We start from the raw sequence: 17430 nt of genomic DNA on the forward strand, positions 1-17430 counted from the left end.
CCTGCAAGGGGTGACTTGGCTTTGTGGGTTGAAATAGTCACAGAAGTCAACTCCAGGCTAGCCACAGGGACAGGAGACAAGGGACAAGCTGAGGCTCTGGCTGAAGTGGGAGCCCAGGGGGTCAGAGGCCCAGCCCCTGGGCTCTAACACATCCATGGACCACCTGGATCTACCACTCCCCCCAGGCCTCCACACTCCCACACAGGGTCCTGCAGGTGGCTGCTGGGAAGCTCCTGCAGGCCACGGGGCTGGTTCAGCACCTGGTACCCTTCTCTATCATCAGCCAGTTAGTTTTCATCCTCCCTTCGCCCCCACCCACCGGGTTAGTGTCCCCTGCGCAGGAACCCAGGGAGAGTGCTGAGAAGAGGAACAAGCGAAGAGGGTGACACCCAAGTCCCTTCTTGGCAAAGAAACTCGAGGGCTAGGCCCACATGCAAAATGTCTGTGGTTTTCACTTCCACATTGTGTGTTTAATCTTGGCACCAACTGTGAGTGGATTTTTGTTTTCTTCACCAGAGCCATGGGGGTGTGCAGAGAGTGGGCCAGGGACCGAGAGCATCTTCAGGATGTGGGTTTTCCCTGCGGAAAGAGTTCCCGGGCAACGTGAGGCTGTCAGTGTGGAGCGGTCACTCCTTGGCTCTGGTCCCCGAGGAGGGCGTGCCCTTGGGAGAAGCCGAAGGATCCTCTTCACAGGCAATCTCTCCCATTTCTATTTCTGAATGTGCAATACCATGAGTAAAGGGACAGAGGGAAATGACTGCTACCCCAGCGAATGTAAACTGGGACAAAGGTTCTCTTTTATGGGTAACTTTGGAATTTTCTTCAGGTGCATTTTTACAGATCTGTGACCCACACAGACACTCTCATGGGCCTTGGTCTCTGGGAGCCCAGTTAGTTCCCAAGGAGCCTCACTCCCCATGGGTGTCCCTGAAGTAGGCCAGACCCATTGCTGGACGGCGACATTCTGTGTTGCTGTTCCAACGATGTGCCCCGAGGACCCTGCACATGGCCAGGGACCGCAGATATCCAGGCTGCAAGGTCTTGCCACCGTCTGAGCTGAGTGGAATCTTGATGAAGGCTGGAACTTCATCCTGTTGAGGGGTGGCCTGCCTGCCCCCAGCTGCTGGAGGCCTCACACATGGCAGAGGGTTCAGCGTTGCCTGGCAGCAAGTTCTGTGGCGCCCATCTCTGCACTTCCTCTTCCTAAGACCCGACCAACAGGTTGCACAACACATCACTACTTCTGCAGTAAGGCACAGTATACAACCTCTAATCGCTAAGTCATCATCTGATGCTATTAAGGCCTCCCCCCAGAACCACTGCAGACAGCCTGCCCCCATCTCCCGGAGAGCACTAAACTGCTAGCTAGAAAGACAAGTCCGCCATTTACACAAGCTCCCATCATGCATTGCAAATTCAAACACGTATGATTTTTAAGAAACCATTTCCAGCCACTGTTCTTACTTTGAGGAACTAAACAAGAACGGCCATGCTGAGTTTGAACATCTGCCACAACCTGCATAGGAAGCAGCCAGATTTTGCTCGCAAGAACAGCGGCGTGTTTTGAAGCCAGCTCCGCCCAGCTCTTGGTGGCGTGGACAGTTCCAGCAGACTATCGATTTGCATGTTACACCTCATGGACTTTATCTCGAAATCGGGTTTCATTCAACCAAGAGCTGTCTAGAAATCTAAATGGTGTCATCTGCTACAAAGTGAGAAATGACCCAGAGGGGCAAAATTAGCCTGGGCCTTGGGCAAGTCTCACCCTGAGGCTGAGTGGAAGATGCCCAGTTGGGTCATGTGCTGGCACTTTGAAGGGCAATGGTCAGGTCCATCTTGGAAGCCCCGCTCGAGACCGTGCCAGACGCTTCACACACCTCAACAGGCAGTTACTCAGGCTTTACAACATACCCACGAGATAATCCTTTTGTGGGTTTCCTTTCTTTTGCTGCTTTGCCAGGCACATCAGCAGGGAACTGGATCAGAAGCAGCTGGTAATGAAGTCAGTGCTCTGGCACGGGATACTGGCATGGCCAGAGGCCCCACAAGCGATGATACAGGCTCCGGGGGTGAGCCCAGGCCATTCAGCATTCGAACCAAAGACAGAGAGAGCAGAACCCAATGCCTGGTGCACTGTGCTGCACTGCTGCTCATGACAAGGGCTCAAGGCCAGAAGCGCCAAGTCTCCAGTTACTGCAACAACAGGACTGTTTTATTAAACACATGAAAGCCCTTGCTTTGTACCAAGCACGACAGCATTCCCTCCTTGCTGCCCCTCGAGATCACCACTCCCCTGATCACACAAGCCCACTTTTTGGCAGCAAAGATCAAGGAAAGTGCAATTGTGAAAGTAATGCTACGCACCCTCAGGGACGCAGACCCAGCCCAGGTCACTGGGATTCTTGGCTGGGCCGCAGCTGCAGAGTCCAGCGCTGCCCGCCTCCTTTCACAGGACACAGGCCAGAAACACAAAGCCCTAAGCGCTACTGTTCATGCAGGCATCTCAAGGAGCCTCACTCCCCGTGGGGGTCCCTGAAGCAGGCCTGGAGGCATCCCCCTTCCAGGTCCCTCCATCCTCTTGCTGGAAGGAGCTTTCTCAAAATTCTTCAAGGAATCCCACCCTGGTCACATCCCTGTCAATTGTCCGTCTCCCTTTGATCACCAAAAACACAAAAACAAAATTAGAAGAGCACTGTGTCCCACCAGGTCCCTAGCTGACACTCTACATCCTAGATGTCACCTGACCAAATGTACACAGTTGGAGACCACAGAAGACAAAACTAGGACTGGCTGGCAAGCGTCTTGGTACTTGCTGAGATCCAGTTATTCAGCATCTGTTGATTTAAAATGATCGTCATCTACAGTAGAATAGATGTGTCCCTCGTTGCTAAGAAAATCCACAGCTTGCCTAGAAAGCAAAGAAAAAGTATCCTTTTCAAATAAATGCAGAAGAAACTCACCTTTTGGCTGTGGCCAGTTATGCAGCCTTGACTTAACCTCCACCCTGTCGCAGCCACAGACTAGCAGAAGGCTCCTGCAGGAGCAGCTGCCAAGCCCAGGCTATCCACCAAGACACTGCTTACTACAGCTGCCTTGGTTTGCTCTCCCAAGGTATGGAAAGAAAATAGGGCCTCACTCAAATACTGGCCTAAGCAAAGTGAATCCAGGATCTCAAACTGTGGCCCAGTCTGTCCACGGGAACCTGGAACAAACAACTGTATTGGGACAACTGTGGAGAGAAGGTCTGAGCTGCAGCTGTTCCACTTCTGATCCAGCTCCCTGCTGATGTGCCTGGGAATACAACGGAAGATGGGCCAAGTCCTTGGGCCTGACACCCACGTGGCAGATCCAGAAGGGGTCTTATCTAAGATTTTCTTTTCTTTCTTTGATAGGCGGAGCAACAGACAACGAGATATAGCTCCTCTTTATGCTGTCCCATTCCTCAATGCTTGCACAAGCTAGGGCTGACCCCAGAACCCTGCTATGATTTCCCACATGGGTGGCAGGGACCCAGGTATTTGAACCATCCTCTGCTGCCCTCCCAGGTGCACCGGCAGGGAGGTGGATTGGAAGTGGTGCAACTGGGATGCAAACAGGTGATCTCACATGGGATGCTGACATCACTAGTGCTGATTTACCCCACTAGGCATGGGCAGGTGTTGCGGTTCAAGTCCTAGTGCTTTTGCTCTGTACCAGCTTCCTGCTGATGCATCCTGGCAGGCAGCGCATGATGGCTGCCATGCTTGGGTCTCTGCCACCCAAGGTACCCCCAGACGGAGTCTCAGATTCCGGCTTTGTTCTGGCCCAGCTCTAGTTGTTGCAGGCATTTGGGGAGTGAACTAACACACAGATAATATCTTTGTTTCTGTCTGTCCTACTTTTCATGTGGATAAAAATAAATGAACATTAAAGTCTCTGCTCCCTGTTGAACTTTTTTTTTTTTTCTGCTTTTTCTCCATGCAATAAAATTGCAGAAAGGAGTGATCTTTCCAGAAGCAGGATGACCTCTCAAATCCACAAGACTGTCAGGGTGGATGACAATAGCAATGCCATTCTGAATAACAGCCACGACTGACAGAGCACTTACAATGCGCTATACTTCATTGTCACATCCTGCTCTCATTTTGCAGGACAGAAAATGGCATTACAGCTGAACCAGTTTTCTTATTTGGGCCTAGAACATTAACTGGTTGACAGCAACAAACAACTACCCAGGTGCGGGGACACTGAGTTTGGTTCATTCCACTGGAATCGGGCAACTGCCCATTTAGAGTGGACCAGGGTGCTGGCAGGTGCCAGACGGCTTCAGGTCCTGACAGCCTACCACACTCATGTCCACGAGGGGACACTAGAGGACCATGGGCTGCGGCCCTCACTCCTCCATTAAATCCCAGGAGGTACTGAGCCACTGTTGGCTCAGAATCACATCCCTCATACACAGTGGACCTTAGTACCTGGTTGAGTGAGCAAATGAGTGGCTGACATGACAAGCAATACCGTCTTTGTCTTTTCACATGTTCGTGGCTGAACAACTTCCCTTCTGTCAGAGAAGTTGCAGCAAACAGTTGTGCTGTGTTGTATTTTTATTTTTAAATATTATTTGAAAAGCAGAGAATCTTCCAATTGCTGGTTTATTCCTCAAATGCTTGCAACAGGCAGGAATGGGCAAGCCAAAGCCTGGAGTGATGGACTTCACTGGTTTCCCCCACAGGTGGCAGGGGCCCAGCTACTAGAGGAAGTGACACAGCAGGAAGCTGGATAGGAGGTGCAGCTGGGATTTGAATGCAGAGACTCTACTACGTGATGTGAGTGTCCCAAGTGCAGGCTGAGCCGCTGCGTCAGACACCACTTTTTTTTTCTTTAAAAAAAAAAAAAACGATATCTTATTATGGTTGGTTTAATCTTTTTTTATGGCCAGAGCTGATCCAATTCGAAGCCAGGAGCCAGGAGCCAGGAGCCTCCTCTGGGTCTCCCACGTGGGTGCAGGGTCCCAAGGCTTTGGGCCATCCTTGACTGCTCTCCCAGGCCACAATCAGGGAGCTGGATGTGAAGTGGAGTAACTGGGACCCATATGGGATCCTGGCACTTACAAGGTGAGAATTTAGCCACTGAGTCATCATGCCAGGCCCAGATGCTGCTTTTCCACACTAGGAGACCCTGGTAGGTAGGTGAAATGGATTTACAATCCTGAAATCCCAGCTCACAGAAACCAAATACTCACTTGATTGAGGCCACAGTCATGTGATGGAGCTGGTTTTTGAGATCATGGAAGTTTAATCCTTCAGGTCTTGGGCAAGCCTTAATCAAATTCAGCACCTGCAAGATTCAAATCAAAATCACTTCAGCAAACACTTCAGTAAGCCTCCCTTCCTGACACTTAGTCCCTTGGGAAGGAAGCAGTGAGCCAGACCCGACACAGCCTTCGGCACATTTAGCGCTGACTGTGGTTCTGTTCCCGGAGCCGGGCAGGTGCAGCTTACCTGGTTCTGGGCCGCAGTGAGACCATTTGCTGGCATGAAGCTGTTCCCACCGAAGTTTCCCACTTCATTCATTCCTGGATTGCCGAAAGAGGCTCTCCCTGCGGGGGGCTGAGTTAAAGAGTAAGTTCACAGCATTAGAAGAGATGTCAAGCTAAACACGGGCTTTGTTCTTTTTTCATGCACTGGTTTACTCTCCAAATGGCTGCAATGGCCAGAACTTAGCCAATCTGAAGTGATGAAGTTTCTTCCAGGTCTCCCATGTGGATGCAGGGCCTAAGGAACTGGGCCGCCTTCCTGCTGTTTTCCTAGGCCATAAGCAAGGAGCTGGATAGAAGTGGAGCAGCCAACACACGAACTGGTGCCCAAATGGAATGCTGGTGTTTGCAGGTGGAGGATTAGGCTTTGAGCTACCATTGTCAGCTCCAGTTTTTGCTGTTTCAAATAACTTGTAATAAGCAGCTAACAAGCAGCAATTGGGGCAGTTTGCCTATAACAACTGCTGACACTGGGAGGGTCGGCCCCTGTCTGGGGAGTGTTTTGCAATCCTCTGCAGAGCGGATCAGTGAGAGCAGGCTGTTGTCCCAGCACCTGGGGCCAGCCCTCAGCGTACACCGACTGACCACACACGAAACCCTGCAGCGGGAGCCAAGAGCACATTATCCCCAAGGTCCTCTTTCCTTTTGTTTTGTTTTGAAAACACGGCATTCCTGAAAAGCAGTCTGAAAGTGATCTTGTTTCCCTTCTCCTCAGCCATGCGCCCGCACTCGAACTCCCTGAAACCTGCTTCTGAAACTCTTTTCTCCTGTCACCAGCGGCCTCTTCTGCAATGACCCACACCTTTCCCCAGCACCCTGCTGTTCACACCCTCTCGGGAGCCCTCCGGGTCCCCTCCACTGTCTCTTGAAAGGTGACAGTTCCTCCATTTAACATCACCCCTGCTTCCTGCCAGGCTCCAAGTCCTCATTGCCAGCCGGCAGCTAGCTACCTCCACCCGGGCAGCTGAGGCACTGCGCATCAAGTCAGACCCATGACTTTCCTTCCCAACCTGCTCCCTGTTCCATCATGTCTGTGAGTAACCCTGATCCCCAATGCAACAGTCTGCAGGCACCTGTGGCTCACCTCCTACAATCTGTCACCAAGACCTATGACTGAAGCCAGTTCTGCTCCTCCTGACTGGCACCTCAGGCTCTGGTCGGGTAGGCCAGTCAGAGCCCCGCCTTCACTGCTATGCTCCACTTTCTGTGATCGCATCCTCTTCTCAACCACCATCAAGCAACTCAAGACTCGTCCAACCGGCAGTCCAACCTGGACTCCAGTGACTTCTCACACGTTTCACCCTGGCCTCACCTGACTTGCCGCTCTCGAATACACCTCTGCTCCCAACATGGGTCCCTGCTGGGTCATGATCTCCCCTCTCCTATCCTTCCAAGTTCTTTGTCAGGTCTTTGCTGACACTCCTCAAGCCCAGTCAGTTGTCCACTTCCTTCCTGGCTCTCAGTCCTTGGCCCATTCCCTATTACAGCACCTGATGCACTGTTCTATGTGCCTCACGACCCACAGGCCCTGCGTGTCACAAGTGTTTGGTGGACAGTCTAGGCTGTCAATGTTTACCCTATCACACTGTGTAGTGAGCAAATAAAAATGACAGTGTTCGGCGTGGTAGCCTAGTGGTCACAGTTCTCACCTTGCAACTGCTGGGATTCCACATGGGCACCAGTTCTCATCTCAGCTGCTCTACTTTCCAGCCAGCTCCGTGGGAAAGCAGTCGAGGATGGGCCAAAGCCTTGGGACCCTTCACCCACGTGAAAGACCTGGAAGAGGCTCCTATCTCCTGGATTTGGATCAGCTCAGCTCAGGCCATTGCAGCTTCTTGGGGAGTGAATCAGAGGACAGAAGAGCTTTCTCTCTGCCTCTCCTCCTCTCTGTATACCTGCCTTTCCAATAATAAATAAATAAATCTTTTTAAAAAAATGAGATGATAGGGACATTAGGAACCCACAGCAAATAGCAGAGTGCCTGAGAAGCTCAGCAGAAGTGCTAGCCAGCCAGGAGACCCATTTAACAAGCAACAAGGAAATGCTTTCTGGGGATGCGCAGTGGCACCTGCATCCCATGTGGGCATCAGGATCAAATACGGACACGGGTTCATGTCCTGGATGCTCCACTTCCTATTCAGCTCCCTGCCTGTGTCCTGGGAAAACAGTGGAGGATGCCCTGAGGCCTTGGGCCCATGAACCCATGTGAGACACCTGGAAGAAGTTCCCGACTCCCAATTTCAGATCCACCCAGTTCTGGAATAGTGGTCACCTGGGGAGTGAACCAGCAGAACGAAGATCTGTTTCTCCCCACTCTTGTTGTTACTCTTTCAAGTAAAATAAATAGATCTTTTTTGAAAAAAATGCATTTTGTCTTGGAAGAATAAAAAAAGTAGCAGTCTCTGCCCTCTGACGCCTGCATGACTTTACCCTCAGTCATTTCTCATGCATGGTGACCCCTACTCTTTTCTCTCCAGCCCGGCTCTCCCCCAAATCCAGGCTTACATATTTCAGCTGCTTTCCTGGCTACATGATTGGCGCCTCCTACTCAACAGGTCCAGGACAGAACTGTGCATTCTCCCCTGCAAATCTGATGGATTTACCTAGTCACTCCAGCCCCAAACCTACAAGTTGTGTTTGAATCCTCCCTTTTCTTCATCCCTTATTATTATTTAAAAAACATTCCATTTATTTGAAAGGAAGAATTACAGAGAATGAAAGAGATCTTTTATCTGCTGATTCACTCTTCAAATGGCTGCAATGGTCAGGGGTGGGCCGGGCTGAAGCCAGGAGCCCAGAACTCCACCTAGGTCTCCTGTGGGGGCTACAGGAGCCCAAGTACTTGGGCCACCACCTGCTGCCTTACCAGGAACATTAGCAGCAGGCAGGACTTGAATAGGAGATCTGATACAGGATGCTGGCGTGCTGACAGTTTAACCCGTTGTGCCACACCAGGCCTAAAGCTGAACCACCCCCGTTCCCACCACCCCTCTGCCATGTCTACTTTACTTCAGGGACCCTGCCCACTGAGAATCACATGCGTGTTCTCATTTACTGCCTGGTCCTCTGAAGGACAGCACCACGCTCACTGCTGTATCCCACAGGACAGGAACAGAGAGTGTCAGGGTAGACTTGATTCATATTTTCAAATGCAGGAACACGGGTCATCTCCCAATCTGTAATGCTTAAATGTGCTTGGCACAGGTGAGGAGACGGCACTGTCACAGAACCAACCCCCTCTGCGGTCCTAGGTGCACCTGCTAATGGCAACTGCCACAACAGAAAATACCACAGAGTCAGGAAATACAATTCCAGGGAGAAAAAATAGTGACTGCTCCTGGGCCACCTGTAGGTTGGAAGGAAAGCAGTGAAAAAGCACCCCCCTTGTGGCTCTTCTCTGAACATATCAACGACCCAGAGCACGTAGGTCAGCCTGCAGCCACCTGCCTGCACCTGAAGGTCGTCCCAAGCCCTAGCCACCCGAGCCAACGGCAAGAGAGGACCTGTGACTCAAGGAAACGCGCACACTTCATCTGGAATAAAATTCAACAGTCAAGCTCAGGGAGACGAGGCCCGAGTGCCGCTGCTCGTGCGGCTCAGCCTCACCCTGTGAGAGCACGGCCTCTGACCCCACCCCGAGGAGCACGCTCACCTGGCTGGTTGACTTGTTGAGCATCATGTGTGCGTTCACCACCTCAAGAATGTGCGTGGTGAACTCATTCATGTCTTCCAGGGGCATGATCTTAAAGGCTACCAGGCTCTTCTTGTTCTGTTAAGAAATAGAGAAAAATGAGAACTGAGGCTAAGCATGCTCAAGGCAACTTCAGATCAAACACTGTGGCTCTTTGCTTGGTTATGGTATTTTGCCGGTTTGGGGATAATGTTACATTTTCATTCAGGTTGATCCAAATATGGTAAATAATGAAGGAAAACACTAGCTCAGAGATGGTCACAATTTGTCCAAGGTCATACAACCACATGGTATCCTGAGCCCAAGTCCAGAATTCTCCCTTCTACTCAAACTACTCCTATGGATGCCACATAAATGCAACTCCCCACCATCCTAACACTTATATTAATCAGCAGTTGTTTCCTTTTGAAGAAAATAATGAAATAATTTCCCATTAAAAATGGAAAATTAAGTATTTAATATCTGAAACCCAGACATGAATCCAGGAGTCACTTCATGAAAATCCAGTGCACATGCCACGTGATCGATGTACCCCTACCTGGAAGGACCTCAGGTGGCCAGCCACTTTCACGTACGTTTCTGGAGGAACCACGGTGTTCTCACTGCTGGCATCCTAACAAATGCAACACAAACACGTCACATGTCACGGTGCTACCATTCAAAGGAAGCCTCTTTAACACCTCCAAATTATGTACAGAGTGAGAAAGTTACAAAGGAGCCAAAGGACTCAAATACAGCATTAACCAGTTTGCCTCATTTTAGAGATGTAAAAAAAAATTTCTTAAAACAAATCCCCATTTGTACGTCATGTGTATCTTTTGTAAAAAGCAAACAATTGTGACACTCCAAATTTTTCTTCTTTTACATAAGTAGTTAAAAAAGATTCATTTATTTGGAAAGCAGAATTACAGAGAGGTATCTTTCACCTGTTGGTTTAATCCCCCAAATGGTCACAAAGGCCAGGGCTGGGCCAGCTGAAGCCAGAAGCTGCTTCCGGGTGGGGTGCAGAGGACCAAGTACTTGGGCCACCTCCTGCTGCTTTCCCAGGCAATCAGCAGGTAGTTAGGTCTACGTGGAGCAGCTGGGATTTGATTGACAATCATTTAGGACACCAGTGCTGCAGACAGTGGCTTTACCGGCTAAGCCACAGCACCAGAACTGCTCATTACCAAGATTCTTGTAACTGAATCCTTGAACATGTCTTTATCACATGCTTAATGTAAATCTCTAGAAGTTGCTGGATCATCGTTTTTATTAATAATTTTGATACAGGATGATTTTTGAGAAATAGCATATCTATTTTTGCTTATATCATCAAGGCAGGATGGTATTTCTCCTAAGGCAAAGACTTGGGAATCATTCGTAGAACAGCAGGTGCCTACTAAGTGTCTTTTTTTTTTTTTGACAATATAATAAATAAAAAATGGCATCACAGTGTCAGCACTGTGGTGCATCAGGTCAGGCTGCAGTCTGCAACACCAAGATCTCATCTGAGCACTGGCTAGAGTCTCGGTTGCTCCATGTCCGATCTAGCTCCCTATTAATGCATATGGATGAGCAGCAGAACACGGCTCAAATGACTGAGCCCCTGTACCCAGATGGGAGACCTGGAGGGATTGCCTGGCTGCTGGCTTCGGACCGGCGCTGAGACCGGCAGCTTCAGGTCTCTGGAGAGTGAGTCACTGGATGGAAGGCCACTCTCCCACTCCTTGTCTCTGCGGCTCTGCCTTTCAAATAAAGAAAAGGCTACCAGCAGAAAGTGAGCGTTCGGAGAATGAAACTCTGTTAGGACCTTCTACACACAAGGAAGCAGGCCACAAAAGCCGAAGTTGTCAGAGGCAGGTGTTGCTCCTAAGACAGATTGGAAGTCACTAGGGCAAATCAGCAGCAGCCAGAGAAGGACTGAGATGGGCCAGGCGTCTGAGCACAAGGCCTGTGGCTGGCAAGGCCGGGGTCTCGGGCAGCACACGTGTCTAAGGTAATGGGCCATGTGTTGTGCTCACCTCCTCTGAGCATGTGTTAATCCGCCTCAGGACCTCCTGGCTGGGACAGTGATGACAGCAAACCGAAAACCCACAGGTGAGTAAGGCTGATATGAAATCGGGATCCCCAGATGAACACAAGCCACTGTGACAGGCCCTGAATTGTTCCTCTCTTCAAGAAACCTCTGGCCAGCTGCTTTCAAAAATTGCTTGTATCTGCTTCTTTTCTCATTAGGTGTCACCTCCTCTCCAAACCCTGGTTTCATGCTGCCTTGGTCACTGCAGAAATCTTAATGTGTATGTCTGTGTTTGCTTTAGTTAGTGTTTATTTACTTATTTATTTTGGCACTTGGCTGAAATTTGAAATGTTTGTCATATGCTGTAAATATTTTCCCTTTCATATGAACAGTGTTAACTCAGGCTGAACCAACTACATTACTGACATTACTTTTGTTATTCTGGGGAGCTAAGAAGGTTTTTAAACTCATGTAAAATCAAATCTATTAGGGCCCGGTGCAGTGGCCCCTCCTGGCATGTGCTGAGATCCCATATGCATCGGTTTGTGTTCCAGCTGCTTCACTTTCCATCCAGTTCACTGATTGTGGCCTGGAAAAGCAGCAGAGGATGGCTCAAAGCCTTGGGACCCTGCATCCCTGTGGGAAACCCAGAAATCTCCTGGCTTTTGGATTGGCTAAGTTCTGGTCATTGTGGCCACTTGGGGAGTGAACCAGCAGATAAGACTGTTCTGACTCTCCTCTCTGTAAATCTGCCTTTCCAGGAAAAATAAATAAATCTTAAAAAAAAAAAAAATCTGTTAACATTATTAACATTTCCTAGTAGGGTTTCTGCCTTTGATGTCCTAGCTTATGTATTGTTTTTTATAAAAGGCTTAAAAAAAAATCAGACTAGAAGTGTCTATTTTCTTCAAAGTCCCAAATCAATCCCACCCCGGCTCAGAAATGGTCACTTACATCTGTGTCGACCCACTGACGGACATCCATGGGTGCAGCGGTCATGTCATCTATCTTGTAAACAATGTTGGTCGGTGCCTTCTCTGCATGTTTGATAATCCCCACGATGGTGACCTAGGTTAGGAATATACAGAACATGCTTGGTACTCCCAGAAACCAAGGCAACATAACAGGAATTTAAAACTAAGCCTTGGAAGATGCCAAGTTAAGGCAAGGCATCCAAGTCTGGGCTGTAACCTCTGCTAGCACTTGTAAGACCCAGGATGTGGGGACAAGCCCAGCAGAGGAGCTGCAGGGGTTTTCCTGCTGGGTGACCTCCTCCTGCTGAGCACGAGAGCTGGGACTGGGACAGACCAGGCTGGGTAAGGTTACAACATCCACTGGCTTGTATGTGAGCTGGGTTAGGGGGAGAGCCAGGCTGGACTAAGTGACCGTATCTATTGGTGCATGGATGAACCAGAGTAAATGCAGGCTGGCTATGCCTTGCTGCAGCATCAGGTGGCAAATGGTGGGACTTGGGGCAAATCCTATTAGACTAGACTGTAGAACCACCTGGTAAGTGCAAGATCTGGGGCTGGGTGAGAGCCTAGTAGGGAAACGGTGGGTACCTCTCTGATGGGCTACAGCTCCCACTGGTGAGCATGAGAACCAGGTCTAGGGGTGGGCGTGGTTAGAAAACGGCAGCACCTGCTGGCATAAGTGTGGGCTGGATAGCACGGTTGGTCGGGTTGAGCAAAGCTCTAATACTCACTGATGTGTACAAGAGCTAAACTAGATATGGGGCAGACTGGATAGTCTGCTGCACATATTGGCAAGCACAGGAACCAGGTTGGGGGCAGGCCTAGTGGGGGGTTCTGGGGGTCATTCCAAATAGGCTGCAGTTCCTGGTGGTATACGTGAGGGCTAAGCATGTGGCAGGCAGGGTTAACCTGGGCCATTGGTTTTTGTATGAGATGGGACTGCAGACAGAACTGACCAGGTAACTGCAACCACCAGTGTGTATATAGGACGATGTGGGTGACAGATTGAGCTGGACCCTGAACTGGCCTGCACATATAGGAGTCAGATCTGGGGTCACCTCTGGTGAGATTTCTTTGAGATCCCAGGTCCCCCCAACTGATCACTGGACTCAGGACGGGAACCATGGTGAAAATCACAGAATATGTGGTCTTACTGTGGAGTACATGAATCAGAACTGGGTCTCCACAGCTGCTGAGGCCTGTGTGGAGGACAGCATGCCCAAATGCTCGTGGAGGACATGACAAGCAGTTGAGGCTGGCAGAGGATGTCAAGTACCACGGAGGGCAGAACAAATTGGACAGCTCTCTGGGACAAACATCTCTAGTTGAGATTCTAAGGTGGGTTATATCAGTCAGTGCACTTTGAAGGGATTTCCTTAACCTTGGACAAATGAAATCAACAGCATCTCAGAACTATCAAAACCACTTAAGCAGTATCCGCAGAACATGCTCTACACTATGGACCCTGGGATGACAGTGGGTGGCCTTCCCCCATCCCTGGGTACTGATGGGCTGGGTTGCTGGGAGTAGCTTTCTCCCTTTCTCTCCCTACTTTCCTCGGACACCAGAAGAAAAAAAGAGACTGGAGGCAGTTGTCCCAACCACTTTCTCCCATTACTCGACCCTCCTCATTCTCAATTGGTGGTCCACATGGGCATGCATTCCTTTCAACTAGGTAATCATCATCAGAAATATAATAAATTATTAAAACAAAACAAAAAAGAAGTGTTGCTTCATTATTTGTATGATTGACCCCTATACAAACTCTTCACATACCTGTGAAATCTCTACATTCCCAATCCTAAACACTTCATCCATCAGCGTGGCTGACAGCAGCTGTGATATGGTACAGGGTACGATGTGCTGGGCCCGGGCTCTCTGAAAAGCAATGCAATGAAGAACAGCAACCACACCTTTCATACAAGCCAAGTCCATTAAGGATACTGAAACATTCAATTTACCTTTAAAAATTCAAATAATTTATTTTCAATGCATTGGGAAGGGAGAAGCAGCAGCAAGGTTTTCTAACCACTGGTCGGTCCCCTAGGAGTAACCAGGGTGTGTCCCGGCCAATGGCAGCAGCCAGAACCTCAACCCAGGTTGCTGTCAAGATGGCAGGTGCCCAAGCATTTGCACCATTATCTGCTGCTTCCAGCGTGTGTATCAGCAGGAAGCTGATTCAGAAGTAGCAGAGTCAAGACTTAAAACAGGTGCTTCGAGGAGGAATGTAGGAGCCCCAGTCACTGGAACTGCTACATCAATGTCTGCTCTGGAACACTGATTCATCAGAATGAACCCCAATGTCCTGCCTCACTGAGATCCCACGGCTACTAAATGCCAAATCTAGGCTTTTCTGACCTCAAAGCCTCTGCTGAACAGCCAAGTTGGAGCTGCACTAAGGATTCACCCAGGTGAGGTCCGAGGGGCATACAGCAAGGAACTGCTATCAGAACAGACCGTTAGCAGGAGGCCCAGCCCTGAGGTGCAGGCTGGCTGTCCAGGTCACTGAGGAGATGGTACTGGGCAAGGACTTTGAGAAAGGCCAGTGGCAACAGGACGTTGAAGTTGGTTTAGATCTCCTAAGAAAACTTGGCAGAAAGATAACAGTACAGTTTTCTTTCATGACAGATGTCTGACAATCAGAGGAAACTCCTGAGGCTAATGAGTTAGGGGCCTGCCCACAGCTGACCTCTTAACGAGAAGGGACAGAATGCGGTATGTATAAGAGTGTCCAGCACATGAAGGAAACAATTTGGAAAAAATAATAGTAGTCTTACCCACTTTCCTGTAGCCCTTGACCCTTTTTATCCTAATTAACTATGTAAAGATTGTCAAAATATATTAAAAAAGAAAAAAAGTGTCCAGCGAGGACACTCAAAGCAGCCTGACAACGCTGGAAAAATGTCCTGCCAACTTAGACAGTGTGCCAGGGCTGGACTCTGACACAGGATTTTGACAATGAAAAAACCCTGAGTAGGGAGTGAGCGCTGGGCAGAGGGCTAGGTATACTCCCAGGCTAGCCATATGCACAGGGAAAGAAAAAGCACACTACACCCCAAATTAGACTCCTGGGGTGGCCACTGTGCAGCAGCAGCTTCCACCACTCTGACAGGAGCCTCCCCTAAGGGAGTGACGGCTCCAGTCCCAGCTGCTCCACTTCGGATCCTGCTCCCTGCTAACGCATCTGGAAAAGCAGCCAACGACTGGCTCATGTATTTGGACCCCTGCTATTGCCCATATGGTTCCAACAGCCTGGCTGAGCTGGCTGATGGTTACCACAGCTACAGGAAGGGGGTGGACCTCAGCCAGAGCCAAGGCCATGAACAGATCAGTGATGGACTTGGGTCAACATTCGTTACATTATTAGGGCTCAAGCTGTGTTGTATAAAACCTCTGTTTTCACTGTATGCAGTTCACTCTTTCCTACTCACAGCCCTTTCTTCTGCCGTGCTAGGAAAGGGCCAGGAACGGACTTCTCCTGTTTGCACTCGGCTGGTATTTTCTTAGGTGGTCAGTAAATCTAACACCGGCTAAAGCCAGGGGTCAGGAACTCCACTGGGGTCTCCCATACAGGTGGCAGGAACCCAAGCTCTTGGGTCACACTCTGCTGCCTCTAGGATGCATTAGCAGGAAGCTGGATCTGAAATGGATCAGCCAGGACTTGAACTAGCACTCTGATATGGGACGCAGGTGTGTCCAGCTGCGCTACTTGTAACCCACTGTAATTCACACTTGTTTGCGCAAAGCGGCTACAGTCAGGTGCTTTGTGCACGTTAAATCTCAACAGCAATCACGCAAGCCATGCATTCGCCGCACTGAAGGCAGGCAAAGCTGGTAACCAAGAAAGCTAAGAAAATACGCGTATCCCCAAAGACTTCACCTTTGAAACTGCAGCATCAAATCAGGAGAGCCACGGATAGTAACAACTTTCTGATCAGTTCACACGAGACATCCTTCTCTCTGGGCTCCTGTTTTCTCTCAGGGACCACCTAGGGGCTCCAGGACAGAACTACAGCAGCCCCCTTCAACCTACCGATTTCTTCTCGGCCTGCGAGGCCGTGGGCGACCCGAAGCCGCCCGGCGACTGTGTGTAGCTGGCGGTTCCTCCGTAGCTGGAATTGCTGAAGCTGTCGTAGGAATCTGGCAGGGAACAACGACCGGGGCGCGAGCACCTGAGCCGCCGGCCCGGCCCTCGCTCGGCGCCTCGTATCCCCGCCACTACACCCCGATCCTCGCTCGCGCCCCGAGGCCTTCGCCTGGCCTCCCGCACCCCCAGTCCCGATCGCTGCCCTGGGCCCTCGCCCGGCACCTAGGCCCCCTGCACCCCAGCCCCGACACCCCGCACGCGCCCCTCTCGCTGACCGCGCGTCCGTGCCCCGCTACGCTGCGCCACCCAGCCTTACTATTCCACATCTTGGTCACAATCCCTTTGCGAACGAGTCTCCGAAAGTTCTGGTCGAACCGGCTCGCAGCACCTCCCTCAGAACCGTGTTGCCGGTGTCCACTTTGCTCTGGCGCCACAAACTTCTTCCCGCGAACGCCGGAGCCAGTCAACGTCCATCCGCTTCTCGCTGCAGCCAATCAACAGCCACGGGCCTCACGTTTTTTTCCCGTCCTCTCAGGCCTGGCCTCGGAAAACGCACTTAACCCTCCCAGCTGCGCCGGAAGCCGTCACCGCCATCTGTAGTAAGGGCAAAAATCCTCTGATAGGACCGTGGCTCCGAGAGACAACCAATGGGAACCGGCGTTCGAAGTAGCGGTTAGGCGGTTGGAAGGCCTTCCTAGCAAATCAGCGCCTCCGGGCCTCCGCTCCCGAGCCAGCTTCCTGCGCCCACCAGGGGCCGGCCAAGTCCGAAAAACCAGGGAAAGCGGGATGGCGTGTTTTCGGTTCCCGGCTTTCTTGGAGGCAAGAGCTTTTTCTTTGTTTCTGTTGTTCGCTGCCTCTCAGATACTTAAAAAAAAAAAAAGACTCTCATAACACTCCCTTAGGGATTTTCTTTCCCCTTCCGTCCAGGGAGCTGCTCTTTACGTCACTTCCTTTGTTGGGGTTCCTTCGGTTCCCGCCAAACTCCTGCTCAAGTCACGACCTATCGGGTAACGCCTTAAACAGCTAGAGTGTCTGTGGCTGGCGTTTGTGCCTCCTCGGGCGGGCGCAGTTCTTACCTCACAGCTCCTCGTGGGCCTGCCTGCTTTATTTTATTTTGTTTTTTTTTTTTTTTAGAAGTCTTCAGAAGGTGCCCACCCTGATTGT

At 50.4% G+C, this 17430-nt stretch overlaps 1 protein-coding gene across 2 annotated transcripts; it reads right to left on the reverse strand.

The window, feature by feature from the left end:
- Positions 1-1705: 1705 nt before the first annotated feature.
- RPA2 (replication protein A2) lies at positions 1706-16842 on the reverse strand. 2 transcript variants are annotated; one of them, XR_005883795.1, is made up of 10 exons: positions 16583-16842; positions 16213-16319; positions 13956-14057; positions 12160-12273; positions 9745-9819; positions 9168-9284; positions 5481-5588; positions 5222-5316; positions 2543-2908; positions 1706-2506 (listed from the first exon to the last, which is right to left on the reverse strand). XR_005883795.1 is itself a non-coding variant. In XM_040979687.1 (9 exons), exons 1-9 carry the CDS (start codon positions 16590-16592, stop codon positions 2824-2826), a joined length of 813 nt encoding a protein of 270 aa, XP_040835621.1. In that variant the 5' UTR covers positions 16593-16842; the 3' UTR covers positions 1706-2823. The 2 variants fall into 2 exon arrangements, 1 of the variants encoding a protein (XP_040835621.1); XM_040979687.1 differs by having other exon boundaries at positions 1706-2908.
- Positions 16843-17430: the final 588 nt, after the last annotated feature.

This window comes from Ochotona curzoniae, unplaced genomic scaffold (genome assembly GCF_017591425.1).
Source record: "Ochotona curzoniae isolate NIBS_2020 unplaced genomic scaffold, NIBS_Ocur_1.0 contig_3255, whole genome shotgun sequence".
NCBI lineage: Eukaryota > Metazoa > Chordata > Mammalia > Lagomorpha > Ochotonidae > Ochotona > Ochotona curzoniae.